This window comes from Sus scrofa, chromosome 13 (assembly GCF_054392235.1).
Source record: "Sus scrofa isolate SSC_HxYL_T2T_F1_AM1 chromosome 13, Sscrofa_HxYL_maternal_Yorkshire_Landrace_v2.0, whole genome shotgun sequence".
Classification (NCBI taxonomy): domain Eukaryota; kingdom Metazoa; phylum Chordata; class Mammalia; order Artiodactyla; family Suidae; genus Sus; species Sus scrofa.
Genome location: NC_139395.1, coordinates 32,299,568 through 32,320,388, shown reverse-complemented (window position 1 = coordinate 32,320,388; position 20,821 = coordinate 32,299,568). Strand labels below are relative to the sequence as shown.

Sequence of the window (20,821 nt, the reverse complement as noted above, 5' to 3'; positions counted from 1 at the left end):
CACTTTCATTTAAGTCTGCCTTGGAGGCAAAGGATGCAACAAAAAGGACATAGATTTTGGAGAACAGATAGACCTGCACTGCTCAATCCTTGAGAAGAATACTGAATTGCAATTTCTTCTATCTACAAAAATAAAAGATGTTACCTTATCTCTCCAATTCTACATCTGAAATCAAGTTATGACACAATGTAAAAACTAAGCATCTACTACTTTTTAGAACACACATTAAAGTTATCCTGCATTACAAATTTCCAAAAAAAAAAAGAAAAAAAGAAAAAAAGTCACAGATGATATGGTCAACTTAGTGCACCAGTCACAATTTTCTAGAAATTTGTTTTTCAAAAAATAGTACAAACTTGACCAACGCAAAAGACATTCACCAACCTATGCACAGGTCATATTCCAAAATATGTTTAAACGATTTTCATTTAAAACTATGAAAGCAATTTTCCCAAAAAATGAAACTCCACATAGTAGCAAGGTTTCCTGTTAAGTCTACAAATGCCAGCTAACTTACATTTTCTTAAAATAAAAGAGCCTCTAGCAGTGGCTACTATTTCTTCCAACCCTTACCCTTACCTAACAAACATTTAAAAAAAAAATCTTATGGTGTTGCCACTTTTTTTTAATCCCAAAATCCCAAGAAATTATTCATGGTCAGAGTAGGAAAGTAAGGACCACAGAAACCTTCCCAGAAAAGAGTAAGAGGTTTAAAAACAAACAAACAAAAAAGGTCTACCAGAATAAGGTAAAGCAAATAAAGGGTGACGATGGAGTAGCAGGTTAACCATTTACATGTTTTCCCTTTTCAACAGTATTACTTTGGCCCATATATTATAGTTGTGGGTCTTATTTTAAATATGTTCTCTTTTCTTCCTATTTATTGGAGGGATCGACAAGGCACTTTTGCAATCTTACATAAAACTAAATTAAGTATTACATCTTGATAAAACATGGCAACAAAAGAGCATGGATAAGACTTGGAGTAAGCAACAGACTGACCAATAAAGGCTTCTAATGATTCAAAAGAGTTTAAGACTTCTGCATAAACTAAATCTAATAAAACCAACATCAATACCTTTCTAACAACTTGTGAGTTTCTCCTGAGACATCAGTTTCAAAAGTCATTTAACAGACTTGGGCTAATGTGCTGATGTATGATGCACTGTGATAAGTGACTAACCCACACCTAGAAGGACTGGATCTGATTCTACCCTGCAGTTCAACTGAGGATGATATATAAATAGTATTTATACTCATTATAGTCAAGTTTTATAGCAAAATGCTATGCAGAAACAAGAGCTCCTCTTTACCATCGAGTTGAGGAACAAAGATGACATTCTTCACATTACAGTCAACCAACCGTGCACTATCAGTACCCTGCAAGCAGGGTTAAATGCAATAATGGACACAGATACAATAAAGAAAACAAATACTAACTGTAGCATCTAGGTGTTCAGTACAAGTGTTCATTATAAGAAGCTTTCAACTTTTCTGCATGCTTGAAAATTTTCATAATATAACAATTTAGCAATATACAGATCTGCTGAATTGTAGGGTACTTTATAATTCAGGTTAACTGCTCTAACAGCATTGTTTTCAAAGTAAACAAATGGAGGACAAAACCCCGATTCGGTCACTCAAGAATATTAATCCTTCTGTTATTTCTGAGAGCACATACTGAGTCATAATAAGATACTATGATGAAGAGAATTTTTAAGTTTCTCATACCCCAAAGCACCCGAAACTAATTATTTTTAAAAATCAAAGTACAGTTGAGTTATAATGTGCCAATTTCTGTTGTACAGCAAAGTGGCTTAAATATATGTGTGTGTGTGTATTCCTTTCCATTTTATGATTTATCTCAGGAGACTGGATATAGTTCCATGTGCTATACAGTAGGACCTCAGTGTCTATCAATCCTAAATACAATAGTTTGCATCTACTACCCCCAAACCTCCAGTTCATCCCTCTCCCTCCTTCCCTTTGGCAATCACAAGTCTGTTCCCAAAACTTATTGAGAACATAAAAATCAGAGATTAAGTATACACAGGCTAGTAAGTTTCCCTACATTCATAACAACCGGGTCTGAGCCTATAATAAAATTAAGTTTCTACTTGGTCTATGACCAATGTTGTCTTTATGCAAACTACTCATGGCAGTAGAGGGTGGGCAGTTTTACTCAAGTTAGCCCTTGACAAATCAATACCCTAAAGAGAAAAACTTCCAAAGTTGTTGCTGACAAATCCTAACTTCCCCAGGATCTGTCACATGCCTCATGAAACCTGTGATTACTACATATAGGTGTCACCATGCTTAACTCAAATGGAAGCAGGTCCAATCGGATTATCCAACCCAGCAGCTCAAGGCACTCCCTGTACCTCCAACCTAAGTGTTCTTATAACTTAGAATGAAGTCAAGACCTCAAGGCTAGAAAAATTTTAAACTACAATGAAATCAGTGTTAGTATAACTGTTCTGAAGTGCCTCTGGACAGCCATTGCTAATGATTCCACAAAGTGACTTTCTAAGTTTTAGGGACATTTCTGTTCTAAAACTGGTTTTGTTACCCATTTTGTCTCTTTCAGAATGGAGGTCAATAGCCTTTTTGTCATCTGCAGAGTGAAGGAAAACATGGAGACCTCAAAGTACAGGAAACAGCTTACGTTCCAAAGGTTTGTCACTCCTTTGAAAGCATGTTTTTGTATTAATTAACCTATCTATTTATACCATAGTTTCTATGAAAAACTGCGCCCCAAGTTTCAACTCTAAATTGCCATCTTCCATCCTGCAAAAACGTGTCTGCTGCCCTTTCGCAGCTAACTGTAGCTAAAACTAAGGCTCAGAGCAGTCTCCCTCTAGAGCTCTAGGAGAACCCACTACAACCTTTTCAAGCAGGAAAAAGGGCAACTCTCCTTTATAGGGAGTTTTTCCATTGCCTCTGTGGGAGAAGGTACCACAATTTAACAACATGGGAAATGCACCGGGTGAATATAAAGTTATTAATGGTTACAACAAAAATAAGTAGAAACTATATTCTTTTGCATATAAAACAAGATAAAATTAGGTGCTGTTAAACTAGTTGGACAACCAAATGTTTGCCAAGTACAGACAACATATTCTCAAACTATGTCCTCTTGTCTGATCACTCAACTGTAAAGAGAGGAAATCACTAATGGGAAGTGGTGAGGAGATCATTACCAAAAATGCTGCAAAGTTCTACAAAAGTCAGTGTACTTTAAAATGCAATATACATTACTAATATCATATACCACCCTTTATAACAACTGGTAAGATTTATAAAATAACCTGAGTGACAAACTTAAAAAACAAGTACAACTTTGTGACAATGAGTCACCTTTGGCAGCTAACTTGAGTCTTACACAATTTAGGCACTAATGCTAAAATTTACAGAAATAATTTGCAGAGAAAATAAACTTTTCATTAAAAAGACTTCAGAAGTGAAGCCAGTAACAGAGACATGAAAAAGAGATTATAATAAATTGGTGTGTGGATACAGAAGCTAAGAGGAACATTTAAATATTATTAAAGGTTCATGTCATTACTACATGTTAAAATTGTAATCTGAAACTCCAAAGATAGTAAAACACCAGAGTGTTTGTAGAATCAAAGACTTGGTACTATTAGTAGCTTTGAAGGAAAACCACTTTTAAAATCCAAAGTAATGACAGGTGATCTATACCTAACCCCCTTTAAAAAAATCTTTCAACAAGAATGGATTATTAAGAATAAGATGCCTGAGATCATCAAAAGATATGAAGAGAAAAATCAAAGGAGCAAAGTAAGGATTTTTTTTTGGATTGAAAATTTTCTCATTAAGTCACCTTAAACATACTTAGATATTGGATTTATACTGGCAAATTTCCATTCACAATAAGGGATAACAACAATTCTTTTATTATAAAAACCTATTTGGTCAAAATTATCTACCATTATTAAAACATAAACATTTAACAAGGACTATAATAAGACATTAACTGGGAATATAATAAAACAAACATTAAAACTATCAGTAAGCACAACACTTACATTAAGTAGGCCTTTAAGACTAGGTTTATATACCTTTAGAGTATATGAATTAAAATTCAAATGTTACTCTAATAAAAGATGTTTCTGAAATGGTGTTTTTATGCAGAGAAAAATACACTAAACAAATTTTCATGTGAGTAAAAAAGGATTATGCTCTCCAAGCATATTATTAAAACTAGAGAAGAAATCAACTTTTAATTTTTTGCCGTATTAAAAAAAATCTTATCTGTGAAGCAACCTGATAAAAATTTTCATGACTACAATACTCAATTTTAGTAGAAACCTTTGGCTGACTTGATACAGATTTCAAATCTTCCTTCAAAATAGGGGAAAAAATATCAATGGCCTAATAATTCAATTGTGAATTTTTCTGCAATCCTTAATTTTAGCCTCAATGTTACTACTAAACATAATTTGGCCTTCTGTTTATAAAAATAATAGTCTCTGGAAACATTATTCACAATTTTTGCTACCCATGATGTTTGGTCAACCATGCACTTCTGTGGTTGTAGTCTGAAAAAAAACAGAACTTTCTCTTTTCACATTGTTCAGTAAAACATTAGCAGTTTTCATTTTCTGGTTCCAATTTCATTTTTATCTAACTTGCTTATGCGTATCAAAGCTAAGACTAAAAATACTCTTTCCAGTTCATACACTTCAGAGTAATTTATTTTCTTCTGTGATTCCAAGGAACACAAAGTTAAAAAAAAAAAAAAATCAAACCTCTAAAATAGAATTAAAATGTTTCATGGAAGAATGTCACAGCTGTTAACTATCCACCTAAATTGAATTGAGTGGGCCCCTCTGGTGTTCAATAGATGATGCACTACCAATTTTCTACCCATAATAGAACTTCAAAAAGTATTTTAATATATGGGTAACTCATTTCCCAAAACAACTACTGTCCATATATTTAGTAACTGTCAAGAAGATTATATTTTCAATGATAAAACAAATACCCTCAAGTTTAGTTGGGTCTAATTATAAGGAAGATTAACTCTGGGCTGATAGGTCAAAACGACGAATTAAGTTCGTTTAAAAAGCATAAACTCGGATTAAAACAAGAAACTAAAAAAACTCTGGTTGGGCAAGTTGGAAAAAAAATTAAAGCAACTTTCCTACCTAAATAATTCACAGACCAGTCTAGTGTCTAAATTAGCTAGGGCTCTTAATGGGGTAATTAATTTCCTAAAACATTTAGGTCAGTCCCTGATACCATGTGCAACTTAGTGTTACAATCCCGGGCTCCCCATCGCTACGGTCCTGTTTGTTCTCTTATCCACTAGCCTTCCCGCAGAAACCAATAAAGGAACTAATGCAATGCTTTCAAATATTGTGCATAACATGCTGAGGGTGACAGTTTGGCTAACAGAGTGACGATTCTGCTCTAAAAAGCAACCTCAGATATTCGTGGACCAATAAAGTACGGAGTGCGCTTATGGGCCTTGAAAAAAGCCACTTCTGAAAATACTTAACGTTAAATAAGTAAGAATCTCCAGCATTCAGATGACTTTCAGCGATACGATTTCCTTTCCTCCAACATTTCACTCACTCGTTTTTTCCCTTCCTGTCCGAGAGCCACGAGAGAAACGATAAAAGCGAGCGAGGCTGAGCAGACGAGGTCCTGCACATCTGGACCCAACTGCAACAGGGCACCCCCTGGGTAAGCCCATCCCAACCGGCCAAAAACGCGCCCGAAGAGCTGAAAGCAGGCAAAAGAGGCAGGAGGGGAGGCGGGGAACCCGCCGCCAGGCGCCCGGCGTGGCCGATGGGGACTCCGCGAGCCAAGCGGCAGTGCATGGCTCCGTCCGCCGCCCGGCCGGGGTCAAGGTCCCGCTCGGGCGCTCGGGGGAACTTCGCCCACCGGCCGGGGCGCGCCCCAGCTCGGGCCCCGCGGTCCCCCGGCCGGTCCGGGCGGAGCACGGGGGAGGCGCTGGTCCCGGGCCCGCGGGCCGCGGCGGGGGAAGGGCGGCGGGCACTTACCACGGGTCGAACTCGTGGATGATGCTTTCGAAGCGGATGACAGCGAACAGGCGCGAGCTGAATCCGGCGAGCCAGGCCAGGAACAGGATGGTGAAGGAGAGCAGCGACTGCCAGCCAGCCGGCTGCGACAGCCCCCCGGACAGCCCCGCGGGGGCCGGCTTCGGCGCCGCGCCGCCCGCCGCCTTGTGCGCGCACTGGGCCCCGGGCCCGTGGTGGCCGTGCCGGCTGTTCCCCAGGGCCATGAGGCCGCTCCACGGGGATGAGTTGAGGGAAGACTTGTGCTTGCTCTCCGGGGCCGAGGGCTCCGCCATGTTGTGCCCCGGCGGCGGGTCTCGCTCCGCGCCGCCGCCGCCGCCGCCTGGTGCGAGGGGTGCTGGGCGGGGACCCGAAGGAGGAGGAGGAGGAAGAAAGAGCAGGAGGAGGGGAGAGCGCCGCGCGCGCCCGCCCTCAGCGCCGCGAGGCCGGGGGCCGGGGGGTGGAGGCGGCGGCGGGGAGTCTCCGCCTCAGCCGCGGCTGCGACCGCCGCTCTCTCAACTCGGATGGCCCCAGCGCCCCTCTAGCCATCCGTATCCCCAGTGCAGCTGCGGCAGCGGCGAAAGCCGACGGGACGAGGGCGCCAGAGAAAGAACAGAAGCAGACGGAGGCGGCACCACGGCTCCAAGCGGCAATGACATTCCCCTCACACTCGCCACCCGCCCCGCGGAGAGGAGCAGGAGGAGGAGCCCCTTAGCGTCCGGGCGGAGCTCAGGCTACCTCTGACTCCGCCCCCGACCCAACAGGAACTGGCCCTTCCACCTGTCACAATGCGACAGGTCCGTTAGGGGGCGGGAACAGAACCGCGGCTCCCGCCAATAGGGGTGCGAACTGGAGCGGGGGCTCGGCCCAACCGTTTTCCCCTCCCCCTCCTAGCCTCGCGCCCATTCGCCCAGAGCTGCCGCGCAGAGTGGTTAGGGCTTCATTGTCAGTTGAAAGACGCGGTTTCGCGCTCTTGTGTTGGCTGCGAGGAGAGATGCTAGGCAGCTCTGCGCGTCGCACGGGATTGAGCCGGGCCCAGGGTTCGGGAGGTGGTCGATGACAGCGGGGCAGCCTCCGTCAGGACCAGCTTACAGGAGACGAAGAGCCCCGCACCAACCGGCTGGCCGCTCTCAGGCTCCCAGCGGTCGTGACTTTTAACTCTGTGTGCGGAGCGCCCACCACGTGACCGGACGCGCAGGCGCGCTGCTCCGCGCGTGAGTCTGGCACGCACGGCTCGGCCACCGGTGGCGCTCCGCTCGCGCGGTGAGTGAGACTCCTGCCTATGCGCTGCGATTCGCCCCGCGGGTAGCGCCCGACATTCTGCCTCCGAGGTTGCGAGCAACGACGCGTTTGCCAACGCCGAAAATTCTTTGGAGCCGGCAAGCAGGCCCCTAGCTCGGCAACGACCTGCTAGGACCTGTGAACTGCGGATCTCTGGCGTTTTTCACTAGTATTTCTCTAATTGCAAAGGTAGTGTTTGTTCAATGGAAAGGTAGACAGATGCAGGAATCAGTTGCATACATTCCACTGGGGACGAGTGAAACTATTTAACTTCCTGTGGACTTTTAAGTTCTATCTTTAGTAGGTGATGGCTGACTGCAGATTCCCAGACACGAATCTAGGTTGTATTTTTACACCTTTCTCCCCCTTTCCCCATGCCCCTGCCCTCCAAAAGAAAGTGCTACCGGGTAGACTAAATTCAAAGCAAAATAAGCTTAAATGCAAGTGGAGTAATCGACTATATTTCAATAAAAAGTACATATATATGTATGGAGTAGTGGGGAAACTAGAATTGCTCTGATAGAAGCCCCAGAAAGGGCACGAAGGTTTCAGCGTAATCAACAGTACTCGAGTGTTGACTTTTCACGTGATTAACATTTTTATTAGGTAAATAACATCTGAACTTAAAAGCATGTCTTCGAGTAATGTTATAAAGGCACCCAGTTATTTTCTTTAGTCATTTAAAGTTTTTACAGAGAAAATTTAAACACATTTAAAAGTTGTGTTTAAATAGTAGGTCTTTTCAAAGTGTTAGATAAATGTACTTTGACGTTGCCCTTTGAAAACGACTGGATCCAGCTACTTTCTTTTCTCTTTTTGCTGTGTCCACGCATACATAAACTCCAGGGCCAGGGATCAAACCCTGACCACAGCAACTACCTGCAACACAGCTGTGACAAAGCTGGATCCTTAACCTAGGCCACCAGGGAACTTCCATCTCTTAACCTGGTAAGTGATTAACTTTTCTCCCCTTTCCTTACATAAATAAATAAATCGTCTCATTAAGGAAAGGATGAAAAGATTTCCAGAAATAGACTTTTCCACTAACGATTTAATAGCCGACATTTATTGAACATCTAAATTTTAATGAGAGTTATGATGGAATATTAACGGAGTCCTATTGTACCAGAAAGGTGATGTGCCCTTTGTCAGAGCCCAAACCTTGTATGCCAGAATGCCGGCATTTGGAGTACTTGTGCCTTTGTTCCATGAATCCAAGTTCTGTCAGCCTAAAATAAAATTATTTTGTGTTTTTAATTTATTTGGATATATCTATTTTATTGTCTTTTGTGTAGATGCTCCCTGCTAAGTTGTACATTATCTTTTTTGGGGGGGAGGGTTGTTTAATGGCCAGAATCCTGGTCTGAAAAGTGTCAAAGCTTGGTTCTGACCCCGTATTGTGGCTTCTTAGCCATGTAACATTGGACAACTCACCCCCCATGGGTCGCTCTTCCTACTCTTCAAGTAAATTGTTAATATCAAATTAGATGGCTTTAAAACAAAAAACCCAAACAAAAATTAGTTTATCTGAAAATATTTTGAAGGATTGTTGAGGAACATAGAGTAGCGTAAGAGTAAAAACAGCAGGAAAAACTCCTGTTATTCTTGGTCTTCACCCACTCACAGGCTCATTCAACAAGTATTTATTGGGCTTCTCTTTTATGCCAAGCACTTTGTGGACTATGGGATGCAGTAGAGAACATGAGGGATGTGATTCCAGCCCTAGGGAGATGGATATTGACTAAACCATCCCGTTACTAAATACCAAAAATGGAATGTTACAGATACTGGAAGAGACATATACAGGGGATTTGATTTGCACAAGATGGGAATGTTATCCTGAGGAAGCAGCATTAGGGCTGAGGACCAGGGGTGCGGATGAATGGACCAGGGAGAGAAGAATGGAAAGAATTAGTACTTGCAAAGGTCCTGTAGTGGACTGGGAGGCAAGTACAGGAACCCAGAAAAGGACTAGTATGGCTACAACGCAGATAGTGGAACTATGTAGGATAGGAGTTGAATAAATGGCCAGATAGGGTGGAGCATGTTGAGAGGTGTTTTTTTGTTTTATTTTAACCAGAAAGTAGTATGGAGCCACAGATGGCTTTAAGCAGGATGTGGTATGTGTGATGGAATCAGAAAGATGATGGAGTGTGTGTTTTGAAAAGATTACTGGTGTGCCATGTGGAAAGCACCTTGGAGAGGGGGACTAGTGAGAGTTCTCATCAGTCTTTTTGTACCAGTATCTGAGATTTCAGAGGTCACTTCTGTGAGGAATGCATTACTGAAGAACCTCTAAAGAACCCATAGAAATAAACTGCAACTTGTTTCGTTCTTGGTTTCCAGACCAACAACAGGGAAAAATGGTTTCCAGTCAGGGCATGAAGCTTGGGTGTGTTATTTTATTCTTCTCTGCACTTAACTTCTTTATCCTGCTAGGTGCTTACAGTGTTCTCACCAAGTACCAATATCTGAGGGGTTAGATAGTCAAACATAAACATGTGGTGTGATGAGCAGAGTGGTGATACATCAGGAGCAAAGAGGACAGTGGGCCAGGGCTTTCAAGGGGAGGGAGTGTTTGCGCTGAAACCTGAGTGTGAATTCACCAAACACACCAGGAAGAGGGATGGGGGGATGCCAAGCAGGAACAAGGAAGTCCATGGAAATAATACTCCAAGTTTAGTATTAATGAGGGTGTGTTGGAAGATGGAGGCTGAAAGGAAGATAAGAACCATATTATTGAGGATTTCTCTGCCTGGTTAACGGCTTTAGAATACCTTTCAGCAGCCAGGAGCCTTTGAAACATGGAGAACAATAAAACCATCAGAGGTGGTTGATGGAAAAAATGTCTGACAGCAGCATGAAGGATATACTGGAAGAAGTGAGAGTGGAAGGGTGGGGCCCAGAAAGGAAGAGAGAGATTGGAGAGGTATCAAGAGGGCAGAATCCCGAAATTGATGGTGGGGGTGAGATAAAGGAAGTTAGAGGTTAGGATAAGTCTGGAGTTTCTAGATTGGCCATTCCAGTGGGAGATAGTGTCACAGAAATGGGGAGCCTAGGACAAGGAACAGGTTTGGAGGGAAGATGATCAGATCAGCTTTGGGCGTGTCATTTTTTTTAAGTCTCTTTAGGACGTCCAAGAGGAGAGGGGTAACGGGCACTTAGATAATGAGATCTGCTGCTTAAGAGGAAGGGTTTTTCTGGGGATACAGTTTGGGGACTCCGTTGCCATGGATGAAACTTTGGTGGAACTCAATTTAGAGAGAATTAGAGAAAGGCTGAACACAGAACACTAAAGAACTCACAAATTGGAGTTCCCTTCGTGGCTCAGTGGTTAACGAACTCGACAAGGATCTAACGAACTGGACAAGGATCGATGAGGATTCGTGTTCAATCCCTGGCTGAACTCAGTGGATTAAGGATCCAGCATTGCCGTGAGCTGTGGTGTAGGTCGCAGACATGGCTCTGGTCCCACATTGCTGTGGCTGTGGTGTAGGCCAGCAGCTGTAGCTGTAACTAGACCCCTAGCCTGGGAACTTCCATATGCCGTGAGTGTGGCCCTAAAAAGCAAAAAAACAAAGAACTCACAAATTAAGAAGACCGGGAGTTCCCCTGTGGTGCAGCAAGTTAAGGATCCAGCACTGTCACTGCAGATACTTCCACAGTCCAACCTTGAGATGACGCCTTGGCTGCATCCTAGGTGAGACACACTGAGCCAGAGAACCCAGTTAAGCTACACCTAGATCCCTGACCACAGAAATGGTAAGATAATATACATTTATTGTTTTAAGCCTTGTGTAATTTGTTACCTAACTATAGATAACTAATACAGGGAGATTAAAGAATGTCAAAGTTATCAGCAAGCTTTCTCATAATTTTCCTACAAATGTACCTAAATAACCTACAAAGATGAATAAAACCATCCTGTTGTCACCACTTCATCGCAAAAAGAATTTTCTAAGGCATACTCATACGACACCTTGGGAGAAAAAACAAAAGTTTTCCTGGTCAAAAAAATCAACATGCTTTATTTCCCCCTTAGAAGTTTGTGATAAACGTTACTATACTCAATGCTCTGAAAGTCCTGCAGTAACTTGATTTTACCCCATGCTGCTCAAGCCTATTTGATCCCATTTCCTCCTAATACCTATTAACAAGCTGTGAAACACCTCATCCTCAGACATATTTGGAAAAATGCTGCATGAAGTTAAAATTGACAATTCAACCTTGGTTCTAGAACTGGAAGGTCTATCAAATGGAAGAGTCCTGGATAGTCAGTTAGGAGTTGCGTTCTGGGCCAAGTCTTGCCAGTAAGACAAGTGACTAGGCAAATCACTGAAACTGCCTGTGGGTACCTGTAAAATCTTTTTTTTTTTTCTTTTTACCACAGCACCCATGGCATAATGGAAGTTCCCAGGCTAGGGGTTGAGGCCTACATCACAGCCACAGCAACGACAGAGATAAGGTGCATCTGCAAACTACACTGTAGTTTGTGGCAACGCCAGATCCTTAGCCCACTAAGTGAGGCCAGGGATCGAACCTGCATCCTCATGGAGACTACCTTGGGTCCTTAACCTGCTGAGCCACAATGGGAACTCCAGGTTTTCATTCTCTTGACTGTTGCCTCACTGTTGTAACATAGCAGCTGAATTTCTAGACAGCATGTTAGCATTTGAGGCAGAATGTCAGAATGGAACTGTCAATCACGTTTGCCTCCCTTTTTTAAGAATAACAAAAGTGGAGTTCCCATCATGGCACAGCAGAAACGAATCCGACTAGGAACCATAAGTTTGCGGGTTCGATCCCTGGCCTAGCTCAGTGGGTTGAGGATCTGGTGTTGCTGTGAGCTGTGGTGTAGGTCACAGATTTGCTGTATCCAGCATTACTGTGGCTCTGGTGTAAGCTGGCAGCTGTAGCTCCAATTCAGCCACCAGCCTGGGAACCTCCATGTGCCACAAGTGTGGCCCTAAAAAGCAAAAAAAAAAAAAAAAAAAAAAAAAAAGAATAACAAAAGTGTTTCCAGAAGTTACCTTAACCAACTTCTTCTTGGGTAATAGGCAAGAACCCACTACCCACATCCCCATGATCACATTGACTTTGTATTGCTGCATACAGAGGGCTCCAGCATCAGTTTTGGAGCATGTCTGGCTTTCCTGATAGCTCAAAAAAAAAAAAACAAACCCAAAATTGGGTTTCACTGGGTCTAATTGGCTTGACCTAGAGCAAATGCCAATTCCTGACCAAAATGCCTTGGTTAAGAGGATGAGAAACACCCACATAATCCAGTAAGGTAGCTGTATTCCAATAAAACATGATTTATCAGAACAGGTGTTGGTCCAGATTTGGTCTACAGGTTGTAGTTTGCCAACTCCTGAACTAGAGTATTCCTTATCCCTGAAATGATGTGAACTTGAGAGCTTGATTTATTATTGTTACTTAATGCTATACAGAGGTAACATAGTCATGTGATGACTCTGCTGCCCTCTTTGTCCTGAAGCTAAATTGCTTCCCTTTTCTCCCTATGGGTAATCATTTTCATTATTTTCTTTTGTATCCTTTCAATATACTTTACGAAAAAGCAAGCACATATAAGCATATTTTCTGGTCTTTCCATTGTTTACATGCTTTACACCCTTCTCTCCATCTTATTTTTTTCCAAAACATTTATCTTCCAGATCTTTCCCCATCAGAGAGAAAATTTTCATTCCTTTTTATGGCTCCATGATATTCCATAGGATGGATGGAATTTTATTTATTTATTCAATCAATAATTCATTGGGGGTACTTCTGTTTCCATTCTGTGCTACTATAAACATGGATATAATGAATAGACTTGTAAAGAGTAATCTTTCCAAGTGCAAGTGTATTGGCTGGAGAAATCACCCTAAGTGAAACTTGGTATGAGTATATCTGTCATTTCAATAGATAAATTGTCTTTGGATTTCCCATGGTGGTGTGGCAGAAATGAATCCAACTAGGAACCATGAGGTTGCAGGCTTGATCCCTGGTCTTGCTCAGTGGGTTAAGGATCTGGCATTGCTATGACCTGTGGTGTAGCTCGCAGAGTGACTCAGATCCCGCGTTGCTGTGGCTGTGGCCTAGGCTGACGGCTTCAGGTTGGATCCCACCCCTAGCCTGGGAACCTCCATATGCCGTGAGGGCAGCCCTAAAAAGCAAAAAAAAAAGATAAATTGTCCTTTTTTTTTTTTCCCTGTCTTTTGAGGGCCGCACCCGAGGCATGTGGAGGTTCCCAGGCTAGGAGTCCAATTGGAGCTGTTGCTGCTGGCCTATGCCACAGCTCACGGCAACACTGGATCCCCAACCCACTGAGGTGGCCACCTCATGGTTCCTAGTTGGACTCATTTCTGCTGTACCATGATGGGAGCTCCTAAATTGTCCTTTCTATATAGGCTTGTATCAGTTGCGTTCCCACAAGGTGTGAGAGACCCATTTCCCAGCACTTACCAACAAGGTGTGTTAGGAAGTGGTTTGGCTGTCTGCCAACAAGTGAGATGCAAACTCATAGTTTTAATTTGCATTTCCCTTATGAGTAAGGCTGAGAGCACTTGATTTTATGTTCAAGACAATCTTTTCACATCCTCAATGAGGCAGAATTTCCATCACTGATTGTCTAACTTTAAGCATACTTATTAGGGTAGTAGCTCCAATATTATGGAAGCCATTAACATGTATAGTTTAAGTTGCTCAGAAAATGAGGTCATCTATGTTGAACTCATGCAAATCTTTTCCTTAAAAAAACCCAAACTCTTTTACTGTTCAATTTAGCATTTACCCTAGATTATCTATTCTAGATTATGTACTTTATGAAAGCACATTTGAAGTAATGATTTTTTATGGTGCATTAAAAAATTCAGGTAGAAGTTTCCTAAAGATAAAATAAAGAAACTGATAGCACTAATGGCCTGAACCTAGCCAAAACCCAGATTGGGAGTTGAACCCATGTTTTAAATTAGAATCGCTCACCCGATGTCTGGACTTACTGAGGTTTGGGTTCTTTATGCCTCCGTGCAGAAGGAATTCAGTGAGAGACAAAGTGATAGGCAAGAAATAGATTTATTAAGATAGGATGCTTGTGAGAGATGTAAGCGGGCAGGCAAGGAGGCTCTGCCCCAAGGGCTACAGTTTTATCATCCAAGGGGGACTGGGGGTTGGAAAAGACCACCTCTTCCTTTCTGGGAATAGTAGCTCCTCCTTGATATCCAGTAAGGTGTGTATTCAAATCAGCAGAAGGGCAGTCCTCAAACTCCTGCCCTAAGTCTGAATCTGAATGCAGGCCTCTTCCCATCCCCCACCCAACAACCTGAGGCAAATCTCAGGCCTCCACTAGTCAAGCAAGCCTGCCTTGTGCTGATGGCTTTCTAGAGCAATTATTAACAGAGTGACTTCTGAAGGTCTTTACCTATGGTCTCTTATTGGGACTTCCACAGCCACCTGTGCCTACTCCATCCCTATCATTAGCAAATGCCTCCCCGGACAGAAAGGTGGTTGTTTCATATTGTTTTAATGTCATGGAGTTTTGTGTCTTCCTGATAAGTACCTAAACTGTCCACCTCTTCCTGAGAGACTTATAGGAGCAGATGAGTAAATAGGTGACTTTTGTAAATAATATTTTCTTTTAGTGTATTTCATTTACAATCACGGTGATCCAATGTAGGGCCTCACCTATCTCTATATGTTGGGGATTTTTTGGTATGTTAATCCAAGCAATCGCAGAATCAATCATTACAATATATTTATAAAATAATGTATTAAATTATATTCTTTTTTTTTTTTTTTTTTTTTTTGGCCATGCCCACAGCATACAGAAGTTCCCGGGGACAGGGGTGAAACCTGTGCCACAGCAGTGACAACATCAGATCTTTAACCTGCTGAGCCACCAGGGAACTCCAGAATCTTATATAAAATAAGTCAAAGTGAAGTTCAAAGAAGTTTATAAGATGTGAAGATGCTGATATTTCACCCTACAGTCAGATAAACAGGGAACTTGAAATAAGGACTTACTTCTGCTTAATAAGTGCATTTAATATATATTGAGCTTCAGAATTTGTATATTCACTTTTTTAAATCTCCCCTTTTTATTGTAAATTGTTCATATCTCAAATATTTAATTTTAAAGTTAGGTACAATAAATATTATGCTGAAGAAATGCCCTCCACTTAATAGCTACACAAAACAAACTCATTTACTAAGGAATTAGAAGAGACTTTGTTGGTTATTAAATTAGTGACATAATGAAGAATGGAAGGCACATTAGCTGGAAGTTATAAAATTGAAAACTACATTATAATTTTGATAATAAAAACAAAATTAAAAGCAGCTGAAGGGATAGGTTAATTGTAAAAAACATTCTGAACATCTAAAGCATTGTAAACGCATTTACAATTGGGCTGTTCGTTTTATTTCTGATGGTGTGGGTTTCTTAGGCTCTTTCAGTTTTCAAAGAACAGAGATATATTTGGGTTACTGGGTAATGGAATTTATTGAAAGGATGTACCAAGGAGTAAAAGAGAGACAGGAAGACATTTCTGCAGCTGCACAGCCAGACCTCAGAGAAAACAATACGTTATTTTGGGGTGCCAACAATTCTGGTGTCTCAACAAAATGCTGCTAGGCCAATCGCATAACCTGACCTGTCGTCTTCCCTGTGCTTATGTTGCCCTGTCCATATGCTGACGCCACTGTTCTGTCTTGGTTCCCACTGTGACTGCCTTTCCTGTCTTTATCTTCTCTCTCGCTATTCTTGTTCTCAAAGACTCTTACTCATGCTTCCTTATGGCTCCTGTTGCTTTGGGGCTTCTGTTTACTGCCCTCTCTTGAACGTCTCTCTGCTCCACATGAAATCTTTGCACATCTGTCTTAGATCAGTTTCCCCAGAAGCAGTCCCCAAGATGGGCTTTTGTGTGATTTACTAAGGAAGTGCCCTCAGGAGAAACTGGCAAGGGAGTGAGAGGTCAAGGAAAAGGAGGAAGCCCAGCAAGGATGCTGCTAAGAAAAAAAAAAAAAAAAATCTGAGTGCACAGGCAGCAGCCAAGCAAAACTGTGAAGGAATTGGTAGAACATCAGCAAGAGGCTGATACTCAGCAACTGCATTCTAGACACAGGGATAGGCTGATACTCAGCAACTGCATTCTGTTTGGTGAGATGCCGACAAGGTTCAGTGCTCCATACTTGGTCCATGCACAGGGGCCAGGAAGGCTGCCCTTGATGCAGAATAACCTGAGCATGGAATGTTGAAGAATTGCTTTTGACCCAAGTGAGAATGCAGGAATTGGGCGGGGCCAACATACAGCACAGACCTTGTCTCTCACCACTTGATTGTACGAAAGAAACAGCCCCGGTTCTCCATGAAGGGTGGCTTGAAATGTTTGACAAAGCAGTAGCAGTTCTTCACCTTTGAATCCCAGGATTTGTTCTGCCGGTAGAAAGATGGAGCATGGTTGAAAAAAATATGATTTCCTTGGGTTGGGTTTTATGGCCTCTAAGACATTCTTCTATGGAAAACAACTTAGAGATATTCCAGTAGGAAGCAAGATTTGATCCTAAACCTTGCATGCTTGAAACCAGGATCCATGATCTTTCTACCAAATTCTTCTTTCACTGTTTGTGTTGTTATGGACTGAACTGTGTCCTCCCCAAATTCACATGCTGAATAACCTCCAGTGTGACTACATTTGGAGAGAGGGCCTTTAAGGAGATAATTATGGCTAAATGAAGTCCCAAGGGTAGGGCCTTAATCCAATACAACTAGTGCCCTTATGAGAAGAGGAAAAGATACTAGCAATGGGTCTCTCTCTCTCTCTCTTCTCTTTTTTGACTGCATCTGCAGCATCTGGAAGTTCCCGGGCTAGGGATTAAATCTGAGCTGCAGCTGTGACCTATGCCATGGCTGTGGCAAATGCCAGATCCTTTAACCCACTGCACCAGGCCAGGGAGCCAACCTTGCCTCTGCAGCAACCAGAGTCACTGGAGTCAGATCCTAACCCAAAGCACCACGGCGGGAACTCCTTTTTTTTTTTTGTCTTTCCAGGGCCACACCTGCGGCATATGGAGGTTCCCAGGCTAGGGGTCCAATCGGAGCTATAGCTGCCGGCCTACACCACAGCCACAGCAACGCAGGATCCGAACTGCATCTGTGACCTACACCACAGCTCACAGCAGCACGGGATCCTTAACCCACTGAGCGAGGCCAGGGATCGAACCCGAAACCTATGGTTCCTAGTTGGATTCGTTAACCACTGCACCATGACGGGACCTCCGAGAACTCTCTCTCTCTCTCTCTCTTTTATGCTTAGAGGAAAGGCCATGAGAGGACACAGAGAGAAAGCAGTCTTCTGCCACCAAGGAGAGTGATCTCACCAGAAACCAACCCTTCTGTCACTTTGACCTTAGATTTCCAATATCCAGAACTGTGAGAAAATAAATTGTTTTTGTTTTAGCAGCCCAGTTTGTGATATTCTGGGTCTTTTTGTCTTTTTGTTTTGTTTTTTTTTGGATGCACCTGCAACATAAAGAAGTTCCTGGGCCAGGGATCAAACCAACACCACAGCAACAACCAGAGCCACAGCAGTAACAACACTGGGTCCTTAACCTGCTGAGCCACCAGGGAATTCCCATGGCATTCTGTTCTGGAATCCAGAGCTGAGCACAACCTAGGGGATCAATACGTTTTTCTTTAAGTGATTTTCTCCACTCTAGCATATTCACACACATTTTTGAAATTACAGGATCTTAAACTTACCACAAAATCAGGGTTTATTTCTCACTCATGGTTCACATCCCAGTAGGCTTGGGAGGGGCTCTGCTCTCTGTGGTTGCTCACACACCTGTCTGGCTGAGGCTTTACCAATTTCTAGTGACAGCATTGGGCTGTAATGTATCATTAGTATTCTCTTTAACAGATGGACAAAACTGATACACAGAGAGGTTGAGTAATTCTTCTGAGGGCACACAGCACATAAAAAGAGCCAGGATATAGTGATTTCTCCAACACCAGGGAGATAAACCAGGGAGATGACCTGGAAGGTCACACACTGCACTTAATAATTAATATTTTTAGTCCAGTGGTGGCCTGAATCACTTCCACTCACAGCCGTTGGTCAGAGCTAGTCACATGGCTTTATTGCCCAGGGTCTAGGACATGTAGGGGGGATGGAGATTGGGTTATCCAGTGAGCAGCAAGATTATGATAACAGAGACAATCCCAGATCTTCCTGACTGTAAAATAGGTGATCTGTCCTTTAGACCCTAATTTCTTTTGGGGTCTGAGGAGACCTTTTTTTTTTGGTCTGTACCCACCGCATGCAGAAGTTCCCAGGGCAAGGGATGGAACCCATGCCACAGCAGTCATTTGAGCCGCTGCAGTGACAGCACTGGATCCCTAACTTGCTGAGCCACAGGGGAACTCCAGGGGGAGACTTTTTGTCCAGCGATCTTTTATTTCATTGTTTTAAAGTACCAGTTATTAATGATTTCTCTTAGAGGTAGAAAATAGCATGAAGGTATCAGCAGTGTAGTGATGAAGAGCCTGGTCCTTAGAACCTGACTGCCTGTGTTTGTGTCCTGGCTCTTTTTATATGCTGTGTGTCCTTGGGTGAATTAATCTCTCTGAGGATCAGTTCTATCCATCTGTTAGAATAATAATTATGTTAATAATAGGGTCTACCTAACAAGGGTTGTCAAGATTAAATAGCTTCATTAGGAGTTCCCGTCGTGGCGCAGTGGTTAACGAATCCGACTAGGAACCATGAGGTTGCGGGTTCGGTCCCTGCCCTTGCTCAGTGGGTTAACGATCCGGCGTTGCCGTGAGCTGTGGTGTAGGTTGCAGACGCGGCTCGGATCCTGCGTTGCTGTGGATCTGGCATAGGCCAGAGGCTACAGCTCCGATTCGACCCCTAGCCTGGGAACCTCCATATGCCGCGGGAGCGGCCCAAGAAATAGCAAAAAAGACAAAAAAAAAAAAAAAAGATTAAATAGCTTCATTGAAGTAAATCATGAGGACAGTGCTGAATATGGTGAGTGATCAATAAGTCTTATAATTATGATAACAATTATTATTATTATTGTCTCTTTAGGGCTGCACCCATGGCATATGGAAGTTCCCAGGCTACAGGTTGAATCAGAGCTGCAGCTGCTGGCCTACACCTTAGCACAGCAATGCCAGATCCAAGCTGTGTCTTTGACCTACACCACAGCTCGCAGCAATGCCTGGTCATTAACCCACTGAGCAAGGCCAGGGATTGAACCGCGTCCTCATGGATACTATTTAGGTTCGTTACCACTGAGCCACGATGGGAACTCCTAATTATTATTACTGAACCACTTCTCTTTTCACTGAGCCAAACAGTTGCCCAGCTACAAAATCTAACTTCGGCCAGAAATTTTGGGAACATATGCCCTGGGTCACAAAGGCAACCACATGAGAGGGAATAACAGGGCAAACCTCAAACCACTTGGAAAAACAACTCAAAGTTCATGTTCAGGTGAAAGTGGTCAAGCAGTGTCGTCTTTGGTGGCAAAAGTGAGGGCGTACATAGTACAGAATGTAAAGCAGCAGGATGTTTGACAAGCCACACGTGGAATTGAGTCTCGTGAATCCCTCCTTGTGTATCCTGTACATAATATATCATATTTCGACAGGGTCTTGTATAATCATGAATCAAGAAGTAGAACTAGAATAAACATATAGATTTTATTCAACTTTCATTTTACACACACACGCAGATGAAATATATTCAATGTCTCCTACGGAGGCTGGAGAACATTCTAGAAAAGCCCAATACCTCTTGAACTTTTTTTTTTTTTTTTTTTGGTGGACTTTTTGGGGCCGAACCTGTGTCATATGGAGGTTCCCAGGCTAGGGGTCAAATCGGAGCTGTAGCTGCCGGCCTACACTAGAGCCACAGCAATGCCAGATCCGAGCCGCATCTTCGACCTACACCATAGCTCACGGCAATGCTGGATACTAAACCCACTGAGTGGGGCCAGGGATCGAACCTGCGATGTCATGGTTGCTAGTCAGATTTGTTTCCACAGAGCCACGATGGGAATTCCACTTCTTGAATTTTAATTTTTTTTATTTTTTATTTTATTATAAATTAATTTTTTATAATGATTTTTATTGTTTCCATTATAACTGATTTACTGTGCTCTGTCAATTTTCTGCTGCACAGTAAGGTGACCCAGTCACACATACATGTATACATTCTCTTTTTTCACATTATCATGCTCTATCACAAATGACCAGACATAGTTTCCAGTGCTATACAGCAGGATCCCATTGCTTACCCATTACAAAGGCTATAGTTTGCATCTATTAACCCCAAATTCCCAGTCCCTTCTACTCCCTCCCCCTCCCACTTGGCAACCACAAGTCTGTTCTCCATGTCTATGATTTTCTTTTCTGTGGAAAGGTTTATTGTGCCATCTCTTAGAATCCAGATATAAGTGAAATCATATGGTATTTGTCTTTCTGA

The 20,821-nt window shown here is 42.7% G+C and overlaps 1 protein-coding gene across 1 annotated transcript in view; it reads right to left on the bottom strand.

Moving 5' to 3' along the window:
* The window catches only part of STT3B (STT3 oligosaccharyltransferase complex catalytic subunit B), a 101,804-nt gene extending 95,071 nt beyond the window's left edge, over window positions 1-6,733 (bottom strand). The window contains exon 1 of the mRNA XM_003132088.7: window positions 6,033-6,733. Within this exon, the coding sequence (XP_003132136.3) occupies window positions 6,033-6,343 (311 nt within the window). The 5' untranslated portion in view covers window positions 6,344-6,733. The remainder of the gene's footprint in view (window positions 1-6,032) is intronic.
* Window positions 6,734-20,821: the final 14,088 nt, after the last annotated feature.